General features: G+C 41.4%; 1 protein-coding gene, 1 long non-coding RNA gene and 1 pseudogene across 4 annotated transcripts in view; 2 read left to right on the forward strand and 1 right to left on the reverse strand.

The window, feature by feature from the left end:
• The first annotated feature begins 2,506 nt into the window (after positions 1–2,506).
• On the forward strand, positions 2,507–5,162 carry LOC308475524. The gene is made up of 2 exons (XR_013985288.1): positions 2,507–3,106; positions 3,179–5,162. It is a non-coding gene; the product is annotated as an uncharacterized lncRNA (long non-coding RNA).
• Positions 3,884–10,956, reverse strand: LOC308475521 (gap junction beta-2 protein pseudogene; annotated as a pseudogene). 2 transcript variants are annotated; one of them, XR_013991624.1, is made up of 3 exons: positions 10,804–10,956; positions 4,854–6,146; positions 3,884–4,797 (listed from the first exon to the last, which is right to left on the reverse strand). The product of XR_013991624.1 is annotated as a gap junction beta-2 protein pseudogene (transcript). The 2 variants fall into 2 exon arrangements; XR_013991625.1 differs by having other exon boundaries at positions 3,884–6,146.
• A 23-nt stretch (positions 10,957–10,979) lies between these two features.
• Positions 10,980–22,760, forward strand: part of LOC308475523 (uncharacterized protein) — a gene marked incomplete at its 5' end in the record, with an annotated part of 89,785 nt that continues 78,004 nt past the window's right edge. Inside the window, one exon of the mRNA XM_081002548.1 lies at positions 10,980–11,187. Coding sequence (XP_080858674.1) covers positions 10,980–11,187 — 208 coding nt within the window. The remainder of the gene's footprint in view (positions 11,188–22,760) is intronic.

Genomic DNA, 22,760 nt, shown 5'->3' on the forward strand with positions numbered 1-22,760 from the left:
GGAGAGCATGCCGCTAGCGGGGAGCCACCACAGAAAAGACCTGTTAAGCAGTTCATTCCCAGGTAGGGATTAAATAACAAGCGAGGCCAATGATATGAGAATCAAGGCACGTCTTTATTTCTCTGTGGGCACTTCAGGAACTGGAGATCTCCCTGACCCCAACACAGCATAAAGTTTTCATATATGTTTCAAACAAAGAGCTTTAAGCTAAGCTAACTGATTATAATATGCTGCAACATGAGTCTGCATATTATACCCATCTCTAATTATAAACACTACACACTTGTCTAGTCTAGTTATTTGGCTTTTTTGTTACTTTTCCTTTCATTACACTTTGCTTCTTGCTATATCTCTTGGCAAGAGATATCTTTTATCCAACCTCTCCCATTCATCTTGTGAATGTCAAGTCATATAAACAGTGATATGCGTTCTACACACCCTGACTTCTTTTGCTTCCATAGAATTGTTAGTTGTATGGGACCCCGAGGGTCATCTAGCCCAACCCCCTGCAATGCAATGTTAAATTTAGAGCACAGTTTCAAAACTATTCCTCCACAGCCCCATTCCCATGTTGCTACCCTCCGGACCTCTTGTGGAAGATGCACACCACACAAAGAAGGACCTCACTGGATGATCTCATGGTCCAGGTAGGTTCATATGGGGAGAGGCAGTCCTTGAGGTATTGTGATGCTGAGCCTTTTGGCATTATAGGTCAAAAACAGCACTTTGAATTGGGTCCAGAAACTAATATTCATCCAGTGCAGTCACTGTGTAAGCAGTGGGATTGAGAAAGCTAGAAGGGAAGTGTCTTAATCACTTATCTGAGTGCTCATTTGTTTTGGTCAGCCTTATCCAGAGTTCAATGTAGTGGCAACAGCTTTGCTGTGACCCACTTGTGGGTCCTGACCCACTGGTTGAAGACCTCTGATCTAGATGCTGCTAGATTGGGAGGCACAAATGACCCTGGATACATTCTACAGAGACATGTGCTCCCCTGACTGCTCCTGCTTCTGGGGAGTGTCCCTCGAGATAAGGTAAGAAGGCAGGAGCCAGATTCTCAACCCCTTCCCTGTCTCTGGTGGGTTTTTTTTTGGTCACAAGGGCCTTTTGTATGTTGCTGGACAGTCCTCAATACATCACCTTCCACAGCATGCACTTTGATGAAATATCTCACTTTCGTCTTGTGGAATGAAGACCCAAAGGAGGGTTTAACTACAGTGGTGGTTTCTTTATGTAGGTGGGGAAAACCGTTAGTCAACATGAGGGTGTCTGGACAGGGTTGGGAAGGTGAAGAGAAGTGAATCAGAACCTTGCCAGAAGTAGTACTGAAGAGGGGAGTACGTCCCACCTCAATCCCAACTTTTTCCAGAGTGTATTGGGAGCCTAGCCATGGATGGCATCTGATGTCCAGCCTTGGGTGTGTTCTAGTAAGCCCCCTCTGTTCAGTGAGTCTTCATCCCTAGTGTGTTTGACACTGAAGCATATGGCTTTTGGAATTAATATAGATTGTGAATGGTGCTCATAAACAGCAGGTGGCAGTATGACAATTCAAAACACTTGGGCTGTTTTTTAAAAGTTGCAAAACTGTCAGAATCAGAAGCCAATAGCTGGAAGAGAAATATAGCCAGATGTTTAAAGAAGTGTGATGTTATAATTTTGAAATGGGAAAAGACTTGGTAAAACTACACGTGTTAATCTGTGGCCAAATAAATAAGTGAATAAGTAAGTAGGTTGTGGTTATGATTGATTTGGGTTGTCAGACTACCCCACCTACAAATTGCAAACAATTTCTTTTACAAATGCAGACAAAGTTCAACTGTTGAGAAATACATAGAAAAGAATAATTTTTCCATATTATTTATTTTAGTGCAATAATTGTACACTTTTAACTCAACTGATTCTCTCTCCCCTCTTTTAAAATAATAGGATTGAGGGAGGGATATCACATTACCCATGCCTCACATAGTTTGGGGTGATACTTCATCAGTTTCACCCTAACACGGACAGCTATTGCAATTGTCAATACTGTCTTTTGGCTAGAAATAGTTAACAATGGTGCAAATTGATATTTGTGTAGCACATTGAAGGCATTTCACATGCATGAGGACCATGCAAAAGGATCATTTAAAAAAAGAATTGTTCAAGGCACACTATGTAGTCTTTGTGGATAAGTAAGCAGAGCATAGGCATAGCAAGTTTGGGTGGTTTCTGCAAGTTTACATAAGATGTTTGTACAGAATGAAATCTGATATTTGAAACAAGAGGTGGCAAGTGAGCTCAGTGCAACTCACTAAGGGCTGTGAGAATCTTGAGATTCAGTTTCCTTCTTTTTTTAAAAGCAACTTTCTATTCCTTGTGCTTGCGGCAGCAAAGTGTAATGATTGCATGTTTGAAAGGTTCAAACAAAAAGTCCTGTTTCAAACGTCACAGATTCTAAGTGTCAATATATTCTTATCATGAATAAATGTTGTAGCTGTTGTTGCACGCCACCCCAGTGGTGCGAGATTCCAGGGGTTCCAGCGTTCACCCAGGGATTGTGTTTCCTTTAGGAAATGAAACAGTGGAGACTGTGGTGTCTTTATGATATATGGTTTATTTACACATATATACAACCTGAGCCTATGATTGAGAGGTTCACAGCATCAGCACCCCAAGAGTCTTGTTTCTCCTATAGCCACAGCCTTGGGTTCAAACAGAAATCAACCACAGTACTTGGACCCTTTCTCTTTAGCAACTTGCAACCTTTTTTCCTATAGGTCACACCACCGCCAACCCTAAAGACTCTGCTTCAAACTCTCACGTTGTCTTCTAACTCATAGCTGGCCGCCACCCCTTTTTCTTAATGGCCCATCGTCTTTCTCTTTGTTCTTTCTTAATGGCTCATCTCCCGGGCGATTACTTCTAGAGAAAGCTGGCCTCGATCCAGGGGTTCAGGAGGCTTGATTAATTTCTAAAACTTACTGGGTGCAGGACTTTATGGGAGTCTTGCGCTTAGTTCTTGGCATCTCCAGTTTAAAATTACTTAGGGGGCAGGGAAGGGAAAGCCTAAGCACCTGGAGAACTTCTGCCCGACAGAGTAGATGATACAAGACTAAATGGAGCATTGGTCTGACTCTGTATAAAGGTCACAAGCCAAGTTCCAAGGTGTGTTCTGGTCACTCCTCTGATTGTAGGTCAGATTATGTGGGTATTTTGAGTGGGTGTTTTTGAGGGTATTGTTTAAGGCGGCATTTCAGCAGAATTTAGCTTACAGCAACTGAGGCAGCTCAAATATTTGGTTGCATGCCCTTGCCAGTTCCATTGATCCATATTTCCCCAGTACTTAACACCTGGTGTGCTATACATGCTGATCCAGAAAGTCCCTGGGAAGGTCACATAACTTCACAGTTTATGTGATGCTGAGGCAGTGAGGCAGGGTTAGTGGGTAAACATGCCCTATGATACCTTTTCTGTGCTTTAAATACTTAAAAAATGAAGGCAAAGCCCACTGATCCACCCACCACAGCAAATTTTTCCAGCCCCTCAAGACCTTGCTGGGGTGTACAAAGCCCAAAACTCTGAAGGGAATGTCAACTGCCCACTCCTCAGCCATCATTTGATGAGCAAAAGGCAGCATTGACCATACACCAGCTGAGCAGAGGGCCTGAGTGTGTGTGCATGTGAGAATATACTTGAGAGAGTATGGGGTGACCACATTTGTCTCTTGTAATAATGAGAGTGTTTAAGCAATTCGTTTGAACTATTTACAAAACTAGTGACCTATTTATAAATTTGAAATGTCCATATTTGCAGGTGTTTTTCACTGTTACAAGTGGCACTATATTTTCCACTCACTTTTGGTATAAACATAGCGTACCCACAAACCCTCCAAGGAACAAAACTGAAGGCATGACAAATGTGATTTATTTATGAGTAAAGGATAATTAGAAAAAAAGTGTCATTCATACAAATAATATATTTTGTAATACTGACCATTGAATAGCAGAATGTTCTTTTTGGCAGTCAATCATTCAATTACGCGTTCAACAAGCAGAAGCATGAAACACACCAAAGTTCCTGTTTGTCATAGTTGGATTAAGGATGTTCTCAGGGAGACAGAATTACTTGTTCTAGCTAATCCTGATATATCTTTGTGCTTTCCTGAAACTGCTCATAATAGCAGTACAATAATTTCTTCCAAAACGGTGCCACTATATATATATATATATATATATATATATTCAGAACTTTTTAAAGGACAGAATTGGCTTTCTTCCTACATCAAGTGAAAGGCACGTTTTAAATAGTAACAAAGTAGTGGCAGAACTCAACTATAGTTTCTCCACAATTTATTCACATAGGCAGCTCTTATGTGGTATGCCCAGTTCTATTGCCACCAGATTAATAAAAACCAAGAATATTATAGCACATTAAAGACTAACAGACTTTATCATACCACAGGTTTTCACAGACTGGAGTCCATTTCATCAGAGGCATGGAACTGTGTGCATCTGAAGCACACTCTAGTCCACCAAAACTTATGCCGAGCGTGGTGATCAAAACTGTTACAGAGCAATTTGATGGCATTTACATCTTAACAAAGGGAAATGCATATTAAATATATGCTTTTTAGAGCTTCAAGTCCCATTAAACCCTGGTAAGGATTATGTAAGGCAGTCAAGGTTTGCACAGCATGTTCAAGAGTGGCTGTTTGCAGACTTAACATGGCTAAACTGTGGTTTAGTGTGCTGTGTAAGAGCAAATGAGAAAAACTCTCCTGTATCAGACTAAAGGCTTATGTAGCCCTGCATCCTGTTTCTAGATACCTATGTGAAGCACACAAGTTGGGCCTGAGCATCATAGCCCTGTCCCACTGTTCCCCCACAAATGGTATTCAGAGGAGGCAGGCTGCCTCTGATTGTGGAAGTGAGTGAGCCTTGAGTTTGCTCTCCTCCTCTGGAAGGAAATTGGAAGCATTCAGTATTGTTTTCAACTAACCATGGTCTGTTGTTAAATTTAGACTGGGACAAACTGTGGTTGGTTTTAACTATGGTTTGTCTAAACATGCCAACTTCAAACCATGATTTATCTGAATAAACCAGGTTTGTAAATCATAGCTAAAACTAACTGCAGTAAGCTGAGGGGGTAAAGTAATTAGGGAAATAATTGTTACTTATCCTGAGTCCTGAGAATAAAAACACCTCATAAAGAATCATGATGTTTGAGGCTGTGCGCTCTTCTCACCCAAAGGAGCAAAAAAAAAAGAGCTGTTTAATAATCAAAATACTAGCTTTGTAACTAGATGTATTTGGGTATTATCAGCCTGTACTGACAAAAGAATTCCTGAATTGTGGGTTAAATAAGATGGACTCCCACTATTTAGAAGGTGTGTAATTTACTATAGTTTAATTAAAAACAGATGAGCTTTTAAGCAATGCAAAATAAGTACATGACATACAAACATCTAATGATTGGGCAGTGGTTTCTTGGTCTGAGACTTCTTCATGCAAGACTTTAGTATCAAATAAGACAACTCAAGTACATTTAGGAGCATGCAAATGCCTGACACAGCCAGCATGAAAATAGTAAATACAGTTTTCTCAGTGGGACGAGAAATAAAGCAATCTACTGTATTTGGGCAAGGAAAATCAGTGCATTTCACTACACGAGGCATACGGTACCCATCGTACATGTGATAAAATATGTACATGAAAGTCGCTTCGAAGATAATTCGGAAGAAGAGGCTGCTGGTGTATGTCCACCATAAAGGTCCTTCGATGTGGAACTTTTGGGTTTTCAGACTTTCAAGGTCAATTTTCTCCCCTTTTCGGTATTTCCGTTTCTTCTCGTGCCTTCTGTAGGCAACATGCATTGCCACCAGAAGGGCAGGGGTAGACACAAAGATAAGCTGGAGAGCCCAAAGTCTAATATGAGAAACTGGGAAATAATCATCATAGCAGGTATTTTTGCACCCAGGTTGTAGAGTGTTACAAGTGAAATCTGACTGTTCGTCTCCCCAGACATTTTCTGCAGCCACCACAAGGATCATGACACGGAAAATGAAGAGGACAGTGAGCCATATCTTCCCAATGCTGGTTGAGTGTTTGTTTACACCTCCTAAAATGGATTGGAGGGTTCCCCACATGGTGGCTTGTGCGTTCTTTAGCCTATTAAGATAAAGGAAAAGAAAAAGCCAAATGATTAATTATTCTATTCCTTCACAAATGAGGAGGTCCTCTGCTGCTAGTACAGACAAGTTATAAGCAGACAGGCAGAACATTCTGAAATGTTTTGGCTTCTTTCTCTCCCACCCATTCTGGAAAAGGAATGTTAAAACTTGATATACATCTATCCATTCAAAGGAGCACAGTGACATTAAAACACTGACATAATTAAAGGGGTGGTTAAACCAGAGTTCATTATGCAGAGACTTCTTTTGGCATGGGAGTATGTTGATGGTATGCAGTGAATTTATACAACTAGGATTCACATATAAATGAAGCCCATATCTAAGCTCCAGCATATTCTTCTGTTCTGCCCTTATAGAAATATCCATTAAAGGAGGTGCTGTTAAAGGCTGGTTAGGTTATAATTAAACTAAAAACACTGGCATTTTTTCACTTTTCCAAATGCCATCCTATGGCAACTTTAGTTTACAAGATGACTTCAGATGTATGTACAGAAAGCCCGCTCCTTGTGTGCATTTAACTTGTGTGCATGCAGGGGAAGAGAGGGGAAGGATGTGGGAACACCTGTGGTCACTGCAACTCTTTCTTATTAAACTAAACTATGGTTTGACATTATATCTGAACTGGGTCAGAGGGAGAGGTGCAGCTATTTGGCAATGGAAGTTATTGTTATCATTAAAAAAAACCAATTTGTGGAGATGCTCCATTGTGGGAAACTTACACAAAGGTAATGGAGAAATACGTGTTCCAAGATACTACATTTTAATGGCATGAAAGAATCTTGCTGTAACTGCAATCGCTGTATCATCACTTATCAATGATTACCATTCCCTGCTTTTAGCGCAGATCTACACCACAGATGTAAACAGATTTAGTAATCATCCTCTGTCCTCAGAAAACCCAAGAAACTTAAGCTGTGATGGGGAGTAGGGGGTGTCAAGATATGTAACAGTACCGTCAACAAACCTTGATTGCCAAGATTCCTTGACGGAAGAACCCCAAGCAGCAGCAGGAGAGGAGTAGCCAGAACAATGGCAAAACAGGTAAAACGTCTGCCACCAGCTCCCTGCTTTGCTTGGCTTTGCTTCCCCCTGAAGGAAGGTGAGAGGTGCCAGACCATCCCGGAAGACCCTGGACCATTGATTTGCAGGAAGCAACCTGCCTTCTGGGTGGGGTGAGCACCTTGAATTGGGCCCAGAAATGAACTGGTAACTAGTGGGGGAGTTGTTGACTCCATGTGAATTGTCATTTGGGCTAGGGAAGAGGGTTGAGTTTTTGTCTTATCTGCTGGTTAGTGGGTGGGAGTATTGCCTTGTTTTTTTGTTTCAATATTGCAAATGGTTTTTTATTGCTATGTAGGGGGCTGGTTTGTGGTTTTTGTTTTCCCATATGTTGAATGAAATATTAACATGTTATATGATTTCCCCCTTTTTTATCGTATGATGTATTTGCACGTCTTTTTCTTTAATATTAGTTGCTTGGAGACCTTTGGATGACAGGCAACTAATCAGCTAAAATATTTATTAATCTGGGTTTTTTATATTAAAAAAACACAACCTGATATAATTTTATAGTTAGGTATGCCTGTCAAACAACGCCTTTGGGTTCATTTCTGGTGACCCTCAAATCTAATTTTTGTTGATATTGTTAATTAAGGTCAAACTCATTTTTAATCTTCATTTTCATTGGATATGCCTACATGCTGGTTTTGGCAGTTCACATATAGAAATCAATCCAAATGAGTGTGTCCAATTATGCAGCTTTCCTATTCTAAGAGTGTGTTGGCATAGTACTATACAAACAAATAATGTGGTTTAGTAAAGCCTTGACAAGCAAGGCCAAGCTGACTTACAAGAAGACAAAACTCCAACATGTTATAACATGACCCTTGACATGGTAGCTTTCATTACACCCACTAGCCCTAAGAAAAAAGAGGATAGATTTTGCTGATGTAATGAGGAGTTGCAGAATCAAGATGAAAAGATAGATAAAATTATTTCTTTTCCTACTAATCACCCTCCTCCCTGTAGGATTTTTGATTTGAAAGCTGCTCAGATTCATTTCTTTAAAATAAATCATTTATATGTTTTCCAATAACCAAGGTCTTGGGTTTTCCTATAACCAAGTTCAATAAGAAACCACACCAAACTCTGTGACCACAAATCAAATACACTTCTGCTAACCATTAAACAAGATGAAGACTTTCACCCCTATTAATTCAATTCAAACAAAGCATTCAACCAAAAGAAAACAGGATAAATATCAAGTGTTTTGCTCTTCTATTATATAGATCAGTGGTTCCTAATTGGTGGTCTGTGGACCCGAGTGAACCTGTGCCCCATTCACATAGCAAAAACTACCATAGAGGTATCAACATTTTCGAAGGAAGGGGGTCTTGCCTTTGGAAAAACAGGGAGTCCACAGGACTTACCGGTAGCTAACTGGAAACCACTGATATTTTTTGCCAGTATTGCAAAATGTGAACTGACACAACAAATTCCATCTGTCGTGTAAGCCTAATGTGTAACTGATGTAGACTCTTAAGGTTGCATTCAACTAAGACAAGACTAAGTAGGGTAGACCCATTGAAAATAATGAACCTATGTTAATCATGCCCATTAATTTGAATGGCTCTGCTTTGAGTAGGGCTAACATTGGATAGAACTCTTACCTATGAAGATTAAGGTTGCAATCCTGTATAAATTCACATGAGATTAAACATCATTGAGCTCAATTGCTTTTTAGTGAAATGCATAGGATTGCATTGTAAAACAGCAGTCCTACACATACTGGAAAATACTCATTTGACAGACATGGTCCTATGTATGTCTACTCAGAAGATACCTTTGAGTAAATCATTTTCTCAATTCATCTACTATTCTAGAAACCTTAAGGTGAAAGGTTAGGTATATTAATATTAATACTACTAATGAATATTGCATCTTAAAGGTGAAAAATTAACCAGGCAACTGCAGCATCCCTCATGCAGAATTCTGCATCTACATGGATCAGTGTGAGTGAAGGGGCAAATGGTTATCCAGGACTCCACATCAAATCCATTTCTTCCTCCACTGTATGGAGAGGTTATATTGCAGATATTAAATATGTCATTCTTTCTGCACAAACTGTTAGATATCATTTTAAAATTACATCCCTGTATAAAATACAAATGGTTAGTATATGGAAATCACGGAACATTTATCCATCTGCATCTCTCACCCTTTCTGTCTTCAGTGGTATTATTTCCACTGGAATAATATGGCGGGGGAAGATAATAGAAGAAAAACACATGTAAACATGAGGATAGAATGGCATATGAAATATTAATTAAAATTTCAACCACAGCTATGAGACTTTTTTAAACTAGAGAGATGTTTTATGTGTTTTGATTTCAGGGATCACTTTCTTGCCCCAGGAGGAAGAAAAAATGGGCGTTCCTAGTTCCGTGAGAATTTTACAGGCATTTTCATGACTTAATATTAAGGGAAGTTGTTGAAGCATGTTAACACTTTAGTCACCCAAGAAAGAAATCACAGATTGTATTGAAGAGAACTGTTGAGAAGTAATATATCCCAAACATTCACTGAATAGTGAATGAAAGCAGTTCTTAGTTACATCAACGTGAAATGATTTCAGTGGGCCACCTCTGAATATGACAAACGTTTGGTTATCACACTTCATATTTAAGGTGCCACAGGATGTCTTGAAAAACTAGTCCTCCTTTTTTGTACTAAGGTCTCTTAGAAGATGAAAAGAAGCATTTTACTGGACAAATCCTACCCTTTCCTCACATGTTGCGATTGTACCAGAAGACCGAAACTGTTATTTTAAAGTCAACATTACAAAAATCCCTGAGTTACATGGCTTGATCATGTTGCTAACTTTGTATGATAATGTTTCACCATAATGGTGGGGCTGGACTTCACAGCTGGTTAGTAAAAGACAACATGTGGCTATTAACTCCCAGCCGTAAGTTGTAGACCTTGGCCTTAACATGATGATGGGTCTTTCAAGAGAAAGACCTCTTTCTCCTGGCAGAACCGAAGCACTGGGAACCCAGCGAAGAATCTGGACTACAGCCAACATCCTGCCAAAAGAAAGATCGTAACATCTCGTGCATCTCACAAAACCGAATGGGGAAAAAAAACATGTGTGGAGGGACTTGTTTCCCCAATTTTGTCTGTATTTCTACTTTATCTCTCACACACAAACAAACGCGCGGAGCCGTCAGACTTTCTCTTTGGCACCGCATGGTAGTCAGCCGCTCCTTTCACTTGAACCCCTCACAGAAATCCTGCAGAGCTGAAAAGGGACTTCCAGGGTCATCTAGTCCAACCCCCCGCAATGCAGGAATCCTGCCCACAGCGAGACCGACCCATTTCATACGTCCTATAAGCCTAGCAAGCCGAATACACCAAAGTCCGGACTCTGCTGCCCTGCGAAACCTTCTGATTTCTCTTGATCTTTTAAAACGCGCGCACAGCGTTTTAACCCCATTCCCTCTCCACCCCATGGAAGTGCCAGGCGCGGACATTTCCATTCACATCGGCTGGAGGCTTCATCTCAACCTAAATCTTCCCTTCCCGCAAGGGAAGAGAAAGCATCGCCCCTGCAACAGCAGCAGCAGCCCCATCACCTCGCTCAGCTCCGCGCGCGGGAGAAGAAACCGGTCCAGCTGCGTCCCCCCGCGGGGCTCCGTTCCGCTTCCTGGCGAGGTCCAGAGAGCGCCGCTTGCTCGTAGGCTGCCTAGTTTCGTCGCCACCGCCGCCGCCTCGGCAGCTTTGAGGGAGGCTCCTTCCTGTTCCCGGGCAGATGCTCTTTAGCGACGCCTTCGGCAGGCGCGGCTGCAAGGAAAGAGGCGGGAAGAGCCCGTGCGGACAAGGCGGGGGGAGGCGCCACCGTCGAAGAAATGGTTGCGACGCGGCCCCTTCCCGCCCTCAGACGACGCCTCCGCAGTGCTTTCACTTCTTCCCCTTCGCTTCTTGCCAGAGCTCCTCGGTTGGCAACAGCAGCGCGGCCGGTAGAAATTCAACATGTGGTGGGCACTGTCATTCAAATAGTGTTTTGTGCGCACCGTGTCATGTGATTGATAATAATAATAATAATAAATTTTATTTATATCCCGTCCTCCCCAGCTTCCTCAGGGCAGCTAACAACCAATAATAAAAACAAGTTGATTAGAATACAATTTAAAAAACAAGATTAAAATACAACATTAAAACATTAGGATGCAGCCTCTTCACAGGAGGAGAAAGGAAAAAAGAAAGAGGGGGAGGGAATCAAACTGATTCTAAGCCAAAGGCCAGGTGGAACAACTCTGTCTTACAGGCTCTGCGGAAAGAAATCAGATCCTGCAGGGCCCTGGTCTCATGAGGCAGAGCGTTCCACCAGGCCGGAGCCAGTGTTGAGAAGGCCCTGGCTCTGATTGAGGCTAACCTAACTTCCTTAGGGCCCGGGACCTCTAGGGTGTTGCTATTTATGGACCTTAAGGTCCTCCGTGGGGCATACCAGGAGATATGTGGGGCGGGGCTTACCTGACACCCCCCCTCAATATTTTTTTCACCCTGGGGGGTGTAATAATGGGGAAAGCATCTACTGATGAAATTCCACTGCCTCCCTGTCACTGTGCTATTACAACCACAGTGGTAAGAGGCAGATTTAGGGGAGCACAACCAGTTTGGGTGCCAAGGATGCCAACTTGAATAAAATATAGGGGGGCAGGTAAGCCCCACCACACACATGACACAGTGCACAAACATCACTAGAATGGCAATGTGCATCAACTGGCCTCCAATATTTTATTGGGGGGGGAGAGAGAAGGGACCTCAGCTCCTAGGAGTCGGGCTGGGCGCGGATACTTTTGCGGGTGCCACCAGGGTTAGGATGCCACAGATATGCTTTAGAATGGAGCATGAGAGGTAGCGGGTGCTGAATCTTGGTGTTGCACAAGGTGCTGCTGAATTTTGAGACCCCAAGATCCACCGTTGTTAGGGTGGATCAGGAGTGGGAGACTTTTGGCCCTGAAGATGTTGCTGAACTACAACTGCCATTAGCTGGTTACAGGGGAAACCTCAGAATAGGTACAGAATAAATGCTGCTGTTGTTGTTGTTGTTGGCATAGGTGCCACTTTCCAAAATGGCAATGAGAGTGCACTGGACGCAAAGCAAACTGGAGTGTGTACACACCCTCAGATGTTGGGAGGAATTTAATCAAGGACAGGGTGGTGGCTCGTGAGTCGAGATGGCTGCCGTCTGCTGTGCATACATTTAGGGAAATGGTAGCACGTGGAAAGAGACCTGAATGGCTAGCCAATGAGACAATAAGGATGTTTAACTTTTCATAGACAAGTATTGGCTTCAATTGGTGTGCAACATGAAAGAAAGCCTTCCATTGGCTGTCATATACAATCGATTTTTCTAGTCACATATGGGCACATACATTGTGTGTGTGACTCCAAGGCACATTTAAACCTAGCATGAGAAAATACCCAAACTCAGGTTCAGACAGATTTTAGGCTTTCAGGTTCCATTTTGTTTTGCTTTTTTTTCTAATATCTTAAGGCCCACTAACCAGAGCCACATGCCAGATAGAGGCTGGTGGAGCAGAACCAGATGTTAAATAGTGATTCAGGGGCAAAGCCTTCTGCACTCATACCAACATGACCTTAATATAAAAATATAAATCAACGCCTGAGTTACAGCAAATCTAATCTGGGGCTGGAGGAAGTTAGCATTTTTGTTACTGTCATTGTTAAAAACTGGGAGTCAGGAACCTTTGCTATTAACTACTGCAAAATATCCAGCAATTTACCAACAGAACTCAGTCCACCTTCTGTCCACCCCTCTTCTAAGTTAGTCCTTATGATACATGTTGCACATGGATGATGGCACCTAAATGCAACACACACACATCTTGTATCAATTAGATACAAGTTGATCACATCAATACTAAAGGGTTTTCTTGTCAATACACTTCAAAGCAATGTCGTTGAATGTGTGTGTTCACCAGTTTTGAAGCCATATCCAACTACAAGTCTGGTTAGCTTTTCCACATGGAATGTGGGCACTAGGGCAAAGTACACATTAGTGGACTAAAACACAGCAAGGTCATCCCCCCCATGTGTTTCAAGTCACATTTGCATATTGCTGTAACAGAGAAGGGGTAGATATATTTTCAATCAATGTGCGTTACCTGTTTGGTTTCCGCTTGCCTGCTGCAGCCACCCCACCAACTCCTATTCATGAAATTGTCATTTGTGCATGCTCTGCAATCTGTACATGTACAACAGCTGCTTCAAATGTGCACATCTCATCTTAGCTGCATTGCAATGTGAAATGTGGCTTATGGGATTTTTGCCAAGTTGAACAGAAACTGAGAGAATAATAGAGAGCTTCAAACGAAAGAGGCTGAAGCTGTGTTTTCGTTTCTGGATTCCTTAACCCCCTCAATTGCACAAAATTGGGGGCTTTTGTGTCTCCTTGGTACCCTGGCTGAAGCATGGGGGGAAAGTTCCTGCGTAAGTAATGGTGAGTCCTGACACACATTAGAAGCGCCACCCTCTCTTTCAATGTTAAATGAAGCTTTCTGGTTAAAAGGCTATAGTTGTCTCTATACTTAAAGTGTCGTTCCTCACATGGTGTTCTGTTCAATATTATTCTGTGCCAAGCAATGAGGCACTCTACTGACACTGTCCTGATATCCTGCAGGAAATAAGTGAACAAAAAACCTCCAGCTAATAGACAAAAACAAACAATGCTCATTTGTATCCTCCCTGCCACTGTCTCTTTCCAAAACAATAAGGATGCCACACCATCACCAGTCTCGCTTGCCTGAAGTGAGACCTCCAATCTTATCTCAAAAATGAAAGATTCCTAGCAAGTCCTGTGGAAGAAGGGGCTCCTGTCTGAGAAGAAATTGCCTTAAGGATGCTTTCTGTTATTATTCACTGGCAAAGAAGCCCTCTAGGATGTGCCCTTGTCAGGAAAGAATGAACATTACCACCACCACTATGGCCCATTGATGTGCTTTAGCACGATAAACTACACTGTTTGGTAAGACTCGAGTTCATTCCCCATCTACCACCAGTGTTTACAGCAAGAACACTGCAACTTAATTTTAAAATAGTAAAAGTAAATACAGTATGCATTTCAGTGCTATGCAGCTTTAGAGCAAGTGGATAAAAAAATGGAATTTCATTATTTATTGGTGGATGAAAGGGTCAAAGTGCATTTATAAGAATTACTCAACTTTTCTGGCTCATTTGCTCCTAGTGTAGGGTATAGTTAGAGTAAATCCAATTTTGTGCCTTTTCATTCTACTAATTTTTGATCCCCCATTGACTGGGTGCCACCTTCCTGTTGTGGTATGTTTTCAGAGTAAACAAACAAAGGCAACTAATGCAAACATGATAATGAGGCTTAACTATTAGGCATTTGCATTTTTAAATGCATCCCCTCTGAGCACTGCTTCCCAAGTTACCAAATCCATAAATGGAAGTCATATTCATGTATGAAACTATAAAATTCATGGGCATGGGTGTGCACAGCACATTTCATTAAGGTGTGCACCCATAGATGATGATAATGATGATGGTGATGATTTATTTCAGTGAAGGAAGGCGGGGGAATGATGAGACAAACAAATAAGGACAAGGAAGAAGTAAAGGGGCAGAAAGCTAACAAAACAACCACAATAAGAGGGTAAAGAAGCCAAAACGAAATATTTTTCCTGCAGAGCTGACCTGAGGCATGGAAGACCCAGAGGGCCAAGGGTGGGGTGGCTCCTTCTCTTCCTTGCTTGAGCAACAGCAAAAACAGGTCCTCACTTTTATTGAAACCATTTTTATTAATAATGGGCATGCATGTTTTTAAGTCTCACAATAAAACCCCACTAGTAACCAAAGGATGCAGTGAGACTTGCAAATTGTGCTTTGTGCCTGCAATGTAGGCAACCTTTTGAGGGGTAAGTAATCGAGCAATGCATGCCAGCAGGAAGAGACTGCAGATTCTGAATATTGACATTATGAATCCAAAAAGTGTCTTCAGGGCAATTCCCATAACTTAGTTATTCCACCTATTTATTCATCACATTTGCCTGCAGATATGAGCAGCAGTTGGGACGTGGTCAGAAGGTCAGCGGTTCGAATCCCCATGAGCTCCCATTGCTTGGGCCCTGTTCCTGCCAACCTAGCAGTTTGAAAGCATGTCAAAGTGCAAGTAGATAAATAGGTACCCCTCCGGCAGGAAGGTAAACAGCATTTCCGTGTGCTGCTCTGGTTTGCCAGAAGCGGCTTAGTCATGCTGGCCACATGATCCAGAAGCTGTACACCGGCTCCCTCGGCCAATAAAGCGAGATGAGTGCCGCAACCCCAGAATCGGTCACGACTGGACCTGATGGTCAGGGGTCCCTTTACCTTTTATGAGCAGCATTGTTTTTGCTTTTTAAATTATCGGGCAACAGAGAAATAGAATCTTGAAGTTCAGTTTGTAAGTGTGTTTGTAATTCCACAAGTCCCATGTGGCTAACCTAAGGAGGGTCTGTCATGTAGCCTTCTTAAGTGATTAACATAAAACTTGAGTATTTGCAAATAAGATAATATAAAATTGATTTTGTAATTGTAAGGCTACTTATAATAATTTGGGGAAACAAGGTTTGAGGGAAAACATCCTTTCTCTACTTAAAATGTTTTGTGATTAAGAAATTCTATTTGCAGTGCATCAAGTTTTTCAGTAGTATACTTTACTTTTATTTACAAGTCATCATTCTTCCTTGTACCTGATGACATATTTTCTTCTCTTGCGTAATTATGGCATTATTGCACATTCCTTCTATGGGATTGTGGTTCTGATTCATCAAGGCACTTAAGTGCAGATGGATACATACTGTGATTTCCCTCAAATAAGAATACGTGCACTGACATGTTTTTGAAATGTGTCTGTGAGCCAATATTCTCTGCATTTAGCGCACCTACATTGGTATATTATGCAAATATACTGTCTAATAAAGCCAGTAATAGAATAGTTTTCCAGAGCTTAGTCAGTAGAGCATGAGACTCTTAATCTAAGGGTCATGGGTTTGAGCCCCATGTTGGGCAAAAAGATTCCTGCATTGCAGGGGGTTAGACCAGATGACCCCTGTGGTCCCCTCCAACTCTACAATTCTATGGTGTGGGAGCATACAGGGATGCTGTTGAACTCCAAGTTGGGAGGCACTCATGCAGAGGTCGAGTTGAATGAATTGGTTCTTCTGAACTGAACCAGTAGGTTTTTCTTGAACTGTTGTAATCACACAGATCACAGGGACTGTGTTTATGGGTTCCATGCAGAGGGACCAACTGGTTCAATAGCATCCCTGGATGCATCAGTCCTAGCTGCAAGCTCTATGATTGGCTGGTGCAGCATGTGATTGAGGGGCCACTGGCTAGTGATTCCAAGAAATGTTCTTTATGCAGTGCTACCTCGCTTTACGAACTTAATCCGTTGGGAAAGTCCATTCTTAAACCAAAGTGTTCTTAAACCAAGGCGTGCTTTCTATAGAAAGTAATGGAAAATGGATTAATCCGTTCCAGAGGATGAAAAACAATCCGTAAAACAGCAATTTAACATGAATTTTTCTATCTAACGAAACCACTGATCCATAAAATGAAGGCAATAATCAAAGTACTGTACTATAAAATAAGTAAGACAGTATTGTAGATGATAAAAATTAAAATTAATTTTTTTTCTCATGAGCACTGATGATAGTCATTGTTTGGATGGGGGGGGGGCTTTTATCTATTTCTGCAGTCACACAATCAACCAGTAGCTGAACTGAGTTCCACACAGTCACAAAAACAAGTCAGAAGCCACCGTCACAAGTCAGTCCCATAAAACGAAGAACAAGTCACAGTCGAAAAAATGAAAAAGCCACACAAACAAAAACACAAAAAATAGCAAAAACAAAAGCTCCAAGTGCCACCTCTGTGTTGCATGGGTGCTTGGGACTCAACAGCTGACAGACTCAACAGGAAGCCTCTAATTGGCAGATGAGGACTCAATTTACAAATGGAACACACTCAACAGGAAGCGAAACATGTCCTGCTTCGAAGGCAAAGTTCACAAACCAAAACACCTACTTCCAGGTTTGCAGCATTCTTATTCCAAGTTGTTCATAAACTAAGCTGTTCTTAAACCAAGGTACCACTGTACTGAGAAAAGTGTCTTCAGGCTGATTATAAGGGATCAAGTGGTAAACCTGGGTTCATGTGGACTCTTCATGCCCCAAATGTTGTCCTTATCCAATTGGACCAATGTGTGGGAAAGACAGCCCCAAGTTGCTTTTTATGCTCTTTACTTACCAGGATTGGCAGGCTTCCAGGAAAACATTACTTAGCAATGAAGGGTGGTAAGTGGAGCAATTATGTCCTCAACTTTCCTTGTACTCTGCTTCTCCCCTCCCCTCCAAACCTGCAAATTAAAAATGGGGACATGTGCCTTTTGCATCACAGATTAATTATAAAAAGTACGTTCAATATTCACAGAATCACAAGTTTCTCCTGTTTAAGTGTCACCATGTGTGTCAGCTTCTGAGTACCGGTATGTGTTTTAGGAAATTAGAAGGGAGGCTTGCTGGGGGTGGGTGGGGGCTAGCTGCAAAGCTAAATGGTGGCATAATTTTATGTCACTGAGCATGACCAGGGTGATGGTGTAGCTTTGAGGCATAACCATAGGCTTTGGAACTGCAGAAATTTCACATACCAGGAATGGTAATGATTCAAGGAATTTGAGGCTCCAAATCAAGTTGGCACATTTAGATCTAAAAGAACAAATCACAGGGGGTTGAACATAAGATTACCCTTCCAACTCTACAGTTCTATGATCCACCTCAATAGGGGCACTCATCAAGGCTGCCCCCTATCGCCGCTGCTTTTCACAGAGAAGTCGCTCTTACACATTGGATTAGCCACACTTGACAAACCTTAATAGAGACTCTGACAATGCAGAGAGAAAGGGAGAACTCAGCCTTGCCAGTGAATGGGTGACTACGTGAGAGACATGGTGCAAACCCTTTGTGTTTGTTTCAGCATACTAATTAATGTGACTGTTTCCCGAACGTAGGTTGGTCAGGCAAAATAGGTTACTTTCTTAGCTGCGTCACAGTACAGTATTTTCTCTGTGCTCAGTTAGCATCCTTCCTTGACTTGCATCACCTCTAGGATTACAGTGGTACCTCAGGTTACATACGCTTCAGGTTAAATACGCTTCAGGTTACAGACTCCGCTAACCCAGAATTAGTGCTTCAGGTTAAGAACTTTGCTTCAGGATGAGAACAGAAATTGTGCTCCGGCAGCGCAGCAGCAGCAGGAGGCCCCATTAGCTAAAGTGGTGCTTCAGGTTAAGAACAGTTTCAGGTTAAGTACGGACCTCCGGAACAAATTAAGTACTTAACCCGAGGTACCACTGTATTGAGCAGTGACAGCATTGTACTCTAGATGGTGTTTTTGAGTAGATTTCCACCCCCTTTGAACCAAACTACACATTATGTCGGCTACTATATGTGCTTCTAAGTGCATAATTAGTATTAAGCAATATGGGTGTACTTACGCTGAAACCAACTGGCTGCACTGGAATAACACCACAAAATGTTCACAAGCTTTTCTGTTACCCAGACAAAGCTGCAAAGTTAAACTGTTGAAATAGAGGTTCAGTGCTGTCCCCTGTGGTGCTAAGATCTCTGTGTTATCTGTGTTATCTCCCAAAATATATCTTCCAAAAGTTTCTTTTGGGAATTATAGGGACAGAACTACCTAAATTGTATAGAAATTTATTTATGCATGCTACTACAGCAGCAAGAATGCTACTTGTCCAAGTGTGGAAAGAAGCAGAAGTCCCAGTAAAGGAAGAATGGATACAAAAACTCATGGAATTTGCAGAAATGGCAAAATTTACTGGAAGTATAAGAAATCAAGATACCAACCTTTTTTTTTTTAATAAAAGAATGGAAATGGTTTATTGAATATTTACAGATAAATGATAAACAGATAAAAAACATTATCAGGATTATTGTAATAACCTGCAGTTTCACAAGAGTATATTTTTACAGTAGATAATCAAATGAGCAAGTGAATATGCAGAAAATATTTTTAAAAAATTAAGGAACCACAGAAAGGGGGGAAGGAAGTCAAATTTTGAAATGGTAAATTGGTTGTAAAACTAATGAAATGTATAAACTTGAAAAGTATAAATAAAAACTTTAAAAAGTGGAAAAAAACCTCTGTGTTACCAGCATAACAGGTGATTTTTATGAATGTCCCCTGCTGATAATGTAATGATAATCACCTGTCCTTTTCTGCATTTCCTTTCCTTCTGACCTCGCAATTCCCTACTCACCCAACTTAGGATAACACTTCATGCATCTGATGGAGCGAAGTTAATGAATGCCATAATAAATTGGTTACTTGAGCTTCTGATAAAGTCCAAGCAGGTGTCTGCTTGTGCAATAATGCTTTGTGTTCTTCACCTCCTCCATGCAGAACCCTGCATGTTTCCCCAAATCTTCTCTGGAGGCTTTGGGGGACCCTCCAGTGGAGATTTTGTGGGTGCTTGGGGTGGCTGGAGGTGACAGAAGAGGAACAAGGCACCCATTGCACAAATGGGCGAACTTCCTTGTATGCTACCTCCGGTCTTTAAGATGCCCCAAGTCTCTTTGTTATCATAATGTTTGCAACCCAAGGAATGCTGTTAGCCTAGAAACAATGTGGCTGAAGGACAGGTGAGGATTAGACAACAGATAGAAAAACAAGAATGTGTATGACTAACACTGGCTATTGCTCTATGTATTTTGCATTTATTGGTGAAAAGAGTATGCTTAATTTGATGAGGTGACATATGCTAAACAAAAGTAACTGAGACCTCTACAGTTTAAGAAAAGTCACTAGTTTAACCACCATATGCAAACTGGAGAAGTAAAAATAAGTTAGTTTATTCAACTAAAAGCCAAGCAATTCTCATCTTGCGAAGGAATTAACTAAAAAGAAGTTAGGTGCTTTTTATTTTTCTGTAACAATGTATGGACCTAGTGTGAACTTTCTGTAGAGATGTAGACCTCTTTTTTGCCTCTTCGCTTTATGTTGACGAAAGAAGCAGAATTAAAAGTTGCATTTGATGGTTCATAATTGCTGTTCATTTTCTAGCACTTAATTTTGCAATGTCCTGCAGCATTTTATGGAGGGCGAGGGATGCTACATAAACATTTTACCTGTTTGTGTGTTTTTAAAGTCTATGAAAGACCTTAATTACTGACTGGTGCTGAATAAGGGACTGGTGAGTCACAGGCACAGTGGATGATATTTGTATTGCAAAACTGGTCAAGCCCAGTGAAGCCTGGGCCAGAGATGTGCCAATTTTGATCCAAGAACAGCAATTGAATCCAGTGCTTAGCCCTTAAATGTAATAGCAGCATTTATTCATTATCTCCATGTTTTATTTATTGGAAAGGTCAAGACTCGGGTCACGTTGCGCATATGATAGGTGGAAAATGGCAGCCTTTAAGCTTACTAATCAACAACACTGAATAGGCAACACGTGAGGTGCAAGGTTCCTTTATTAATTTAAACAGCACATAACAATTGGGGTCCAGGATACTTCAAGGACTTCCTGATCCCTCATATCCCTGCCCAACAACAGAGGGTTTTTTGGGGGGGGAAGTAACTGTTAGTTGTCCCCCATAGATGTACAGTATGGTTCATATCCACCAGGAGCCATGTATTTGGCACTGCAGGCTCAATTTAACGGATCTTCCAGCAAAGGTCAGTTAAGCTCCCTCCCTAATGAACCTAATGGCACCTACTGAAAACATTAAAAATAAAATAAAAATCCAGCAGGCATTTTAAATGAAGTATGATTTTATAGTTTAAACTGATTTTGACCTTTTGTACCGAACCCTTGTAAACCACTTAGAGACTATTGTAGTTAAAGCAGTATATAAATTGTGCAATTATTATTATTATTATTATTATTATTATTATTAACAGAATGGCAGGTCACATGCATACCATCTTTCACTGAACGCTTTATCTAACAGTGTTTTTTATCTAACAGTGTTTTTTCTGGTTGGTAATTCATTTAAACTTGAAACCAAGGGGCAAAGGCCAGCAACCACAGTTCACGCCTGCATAAGCCAAGACACAGGTCAAGGGATTTTCAACCTCCTCCTTTTTTGAATAGCAGCCAAAGCCTGCTTTGTGCATCTCGGCTGCTCAAGTAGAGCTTCCATTGCCATTCACATGGGGGAAGAATTAAAGAGCCTATTGCGGTTGCCCTAGTTTTGCAGAGAAAATGCATAATAGATGGGATTGCTGGGATAAACTGTTACGTAAAGGGCAAACAACAAGAGTCTGGGGAGTGAATGGAGCTCTGGGGCACCAGCTGGCTAACCAAAGTTATTCCTTGGAAGAGATCTATATCTCAGCAACTTGTACACTCAGTCTTTGGCAAACCCTTGTTGAAACTGAAGCCCACATTAAAGACAGCAGGAAATCACCTGTCATTAAGGTGAAGTCTAGTCTTCACAACGGATTGGGCTGTTAAGTAAACACACATTCCAGAGGTCAGATAATTAAATACCTTCCATGGTGTAACAAGTTCTTCAGAGTTTGCAACATGTCTCTTTGACTTCGCTGGAAAACCAACTCCTGTCGATTGTCTAGCTACATGGTCTTGCATTACTGACTCTGGAGTGCAATTCTGCTTCCTGGGAACTGGAAAAAGCCCCACCTGATGTGTTGATGTCTGATAGTTACAGGAAGCCTCTGGTGCATGACTGTGTCTTCTGTGGGGCAAAAAACCCCAGATTTATAGGATGATGCAAGAGAGGGCAGGAGGAGTTCATTCTTTCATAGAATTGCTAAAGCTCTCTGTAATACATAGCATCTGAAAGAGAAGCACTCTTGCCAAAGAGCTTGTGCCAGTCCAGATCTGTGCCCAGGATGATGACGAGGATTAGTTTAATTTACTACCCACCCTTCAGCCTAAGGTCCCAGGGCGGGTTACATCAATTTAAAATGCAACATTAAAAAGAGTTTAAAACAAACTTACAATCACAAAAATAGGGTGGGTCCTAGTAATGTGCATCTTAGGTGTCAAAAGCCAGGGTAAGGAGGTGCGTCTTCAGCATTCACCAAAAGCTGTGGAGTTACTGTAAGTTGGAGTTTTTGTGCTGCTGAGGATGCCATAGTGAAATGCTTGGATTGCAATAGTCTGATTCACTGGCATCCCTAAAAGTATATCTGCCCAAAGCATCCACTTCAATTTTCCACAATCTTGTTGGGTAGATCCTTTCCTTGAACTGCTTATAGGGTCATGACCAGGAACCAACTGAGATATGGGCCTGGTAACCTGGGATATTGCTTCTTTGCCAAAGGATTTCTCTTCATCCTTTCTACCACCTTCTCCAGCAGTCTCCTTGAAGGACACTAGTTCAGTGGGAGAGCATCTTCTTTGCATGCAGAAGGTCCCAGGTTTGATCCCAGACATCTCTAGGTAGGGCTGAGAGAGACCCCTGTCCTGGAGAACTTCTATTAATCAGCATCAACAAAACATTTTATTTTTATTTTT

Source organism: Podarcis pityusensis, assembly GCF_964106645.2.
Source record: "Podarcis pityusensis genome assembly, chromosome: 4".
Classification (NCBI taxonomy): domain Eukaryota; kingdom Metazoa; phylum Chordata; class Lepidosauria; order Squamata; family Lacertidae; genus Podarcis; species Podarcis pityusensis.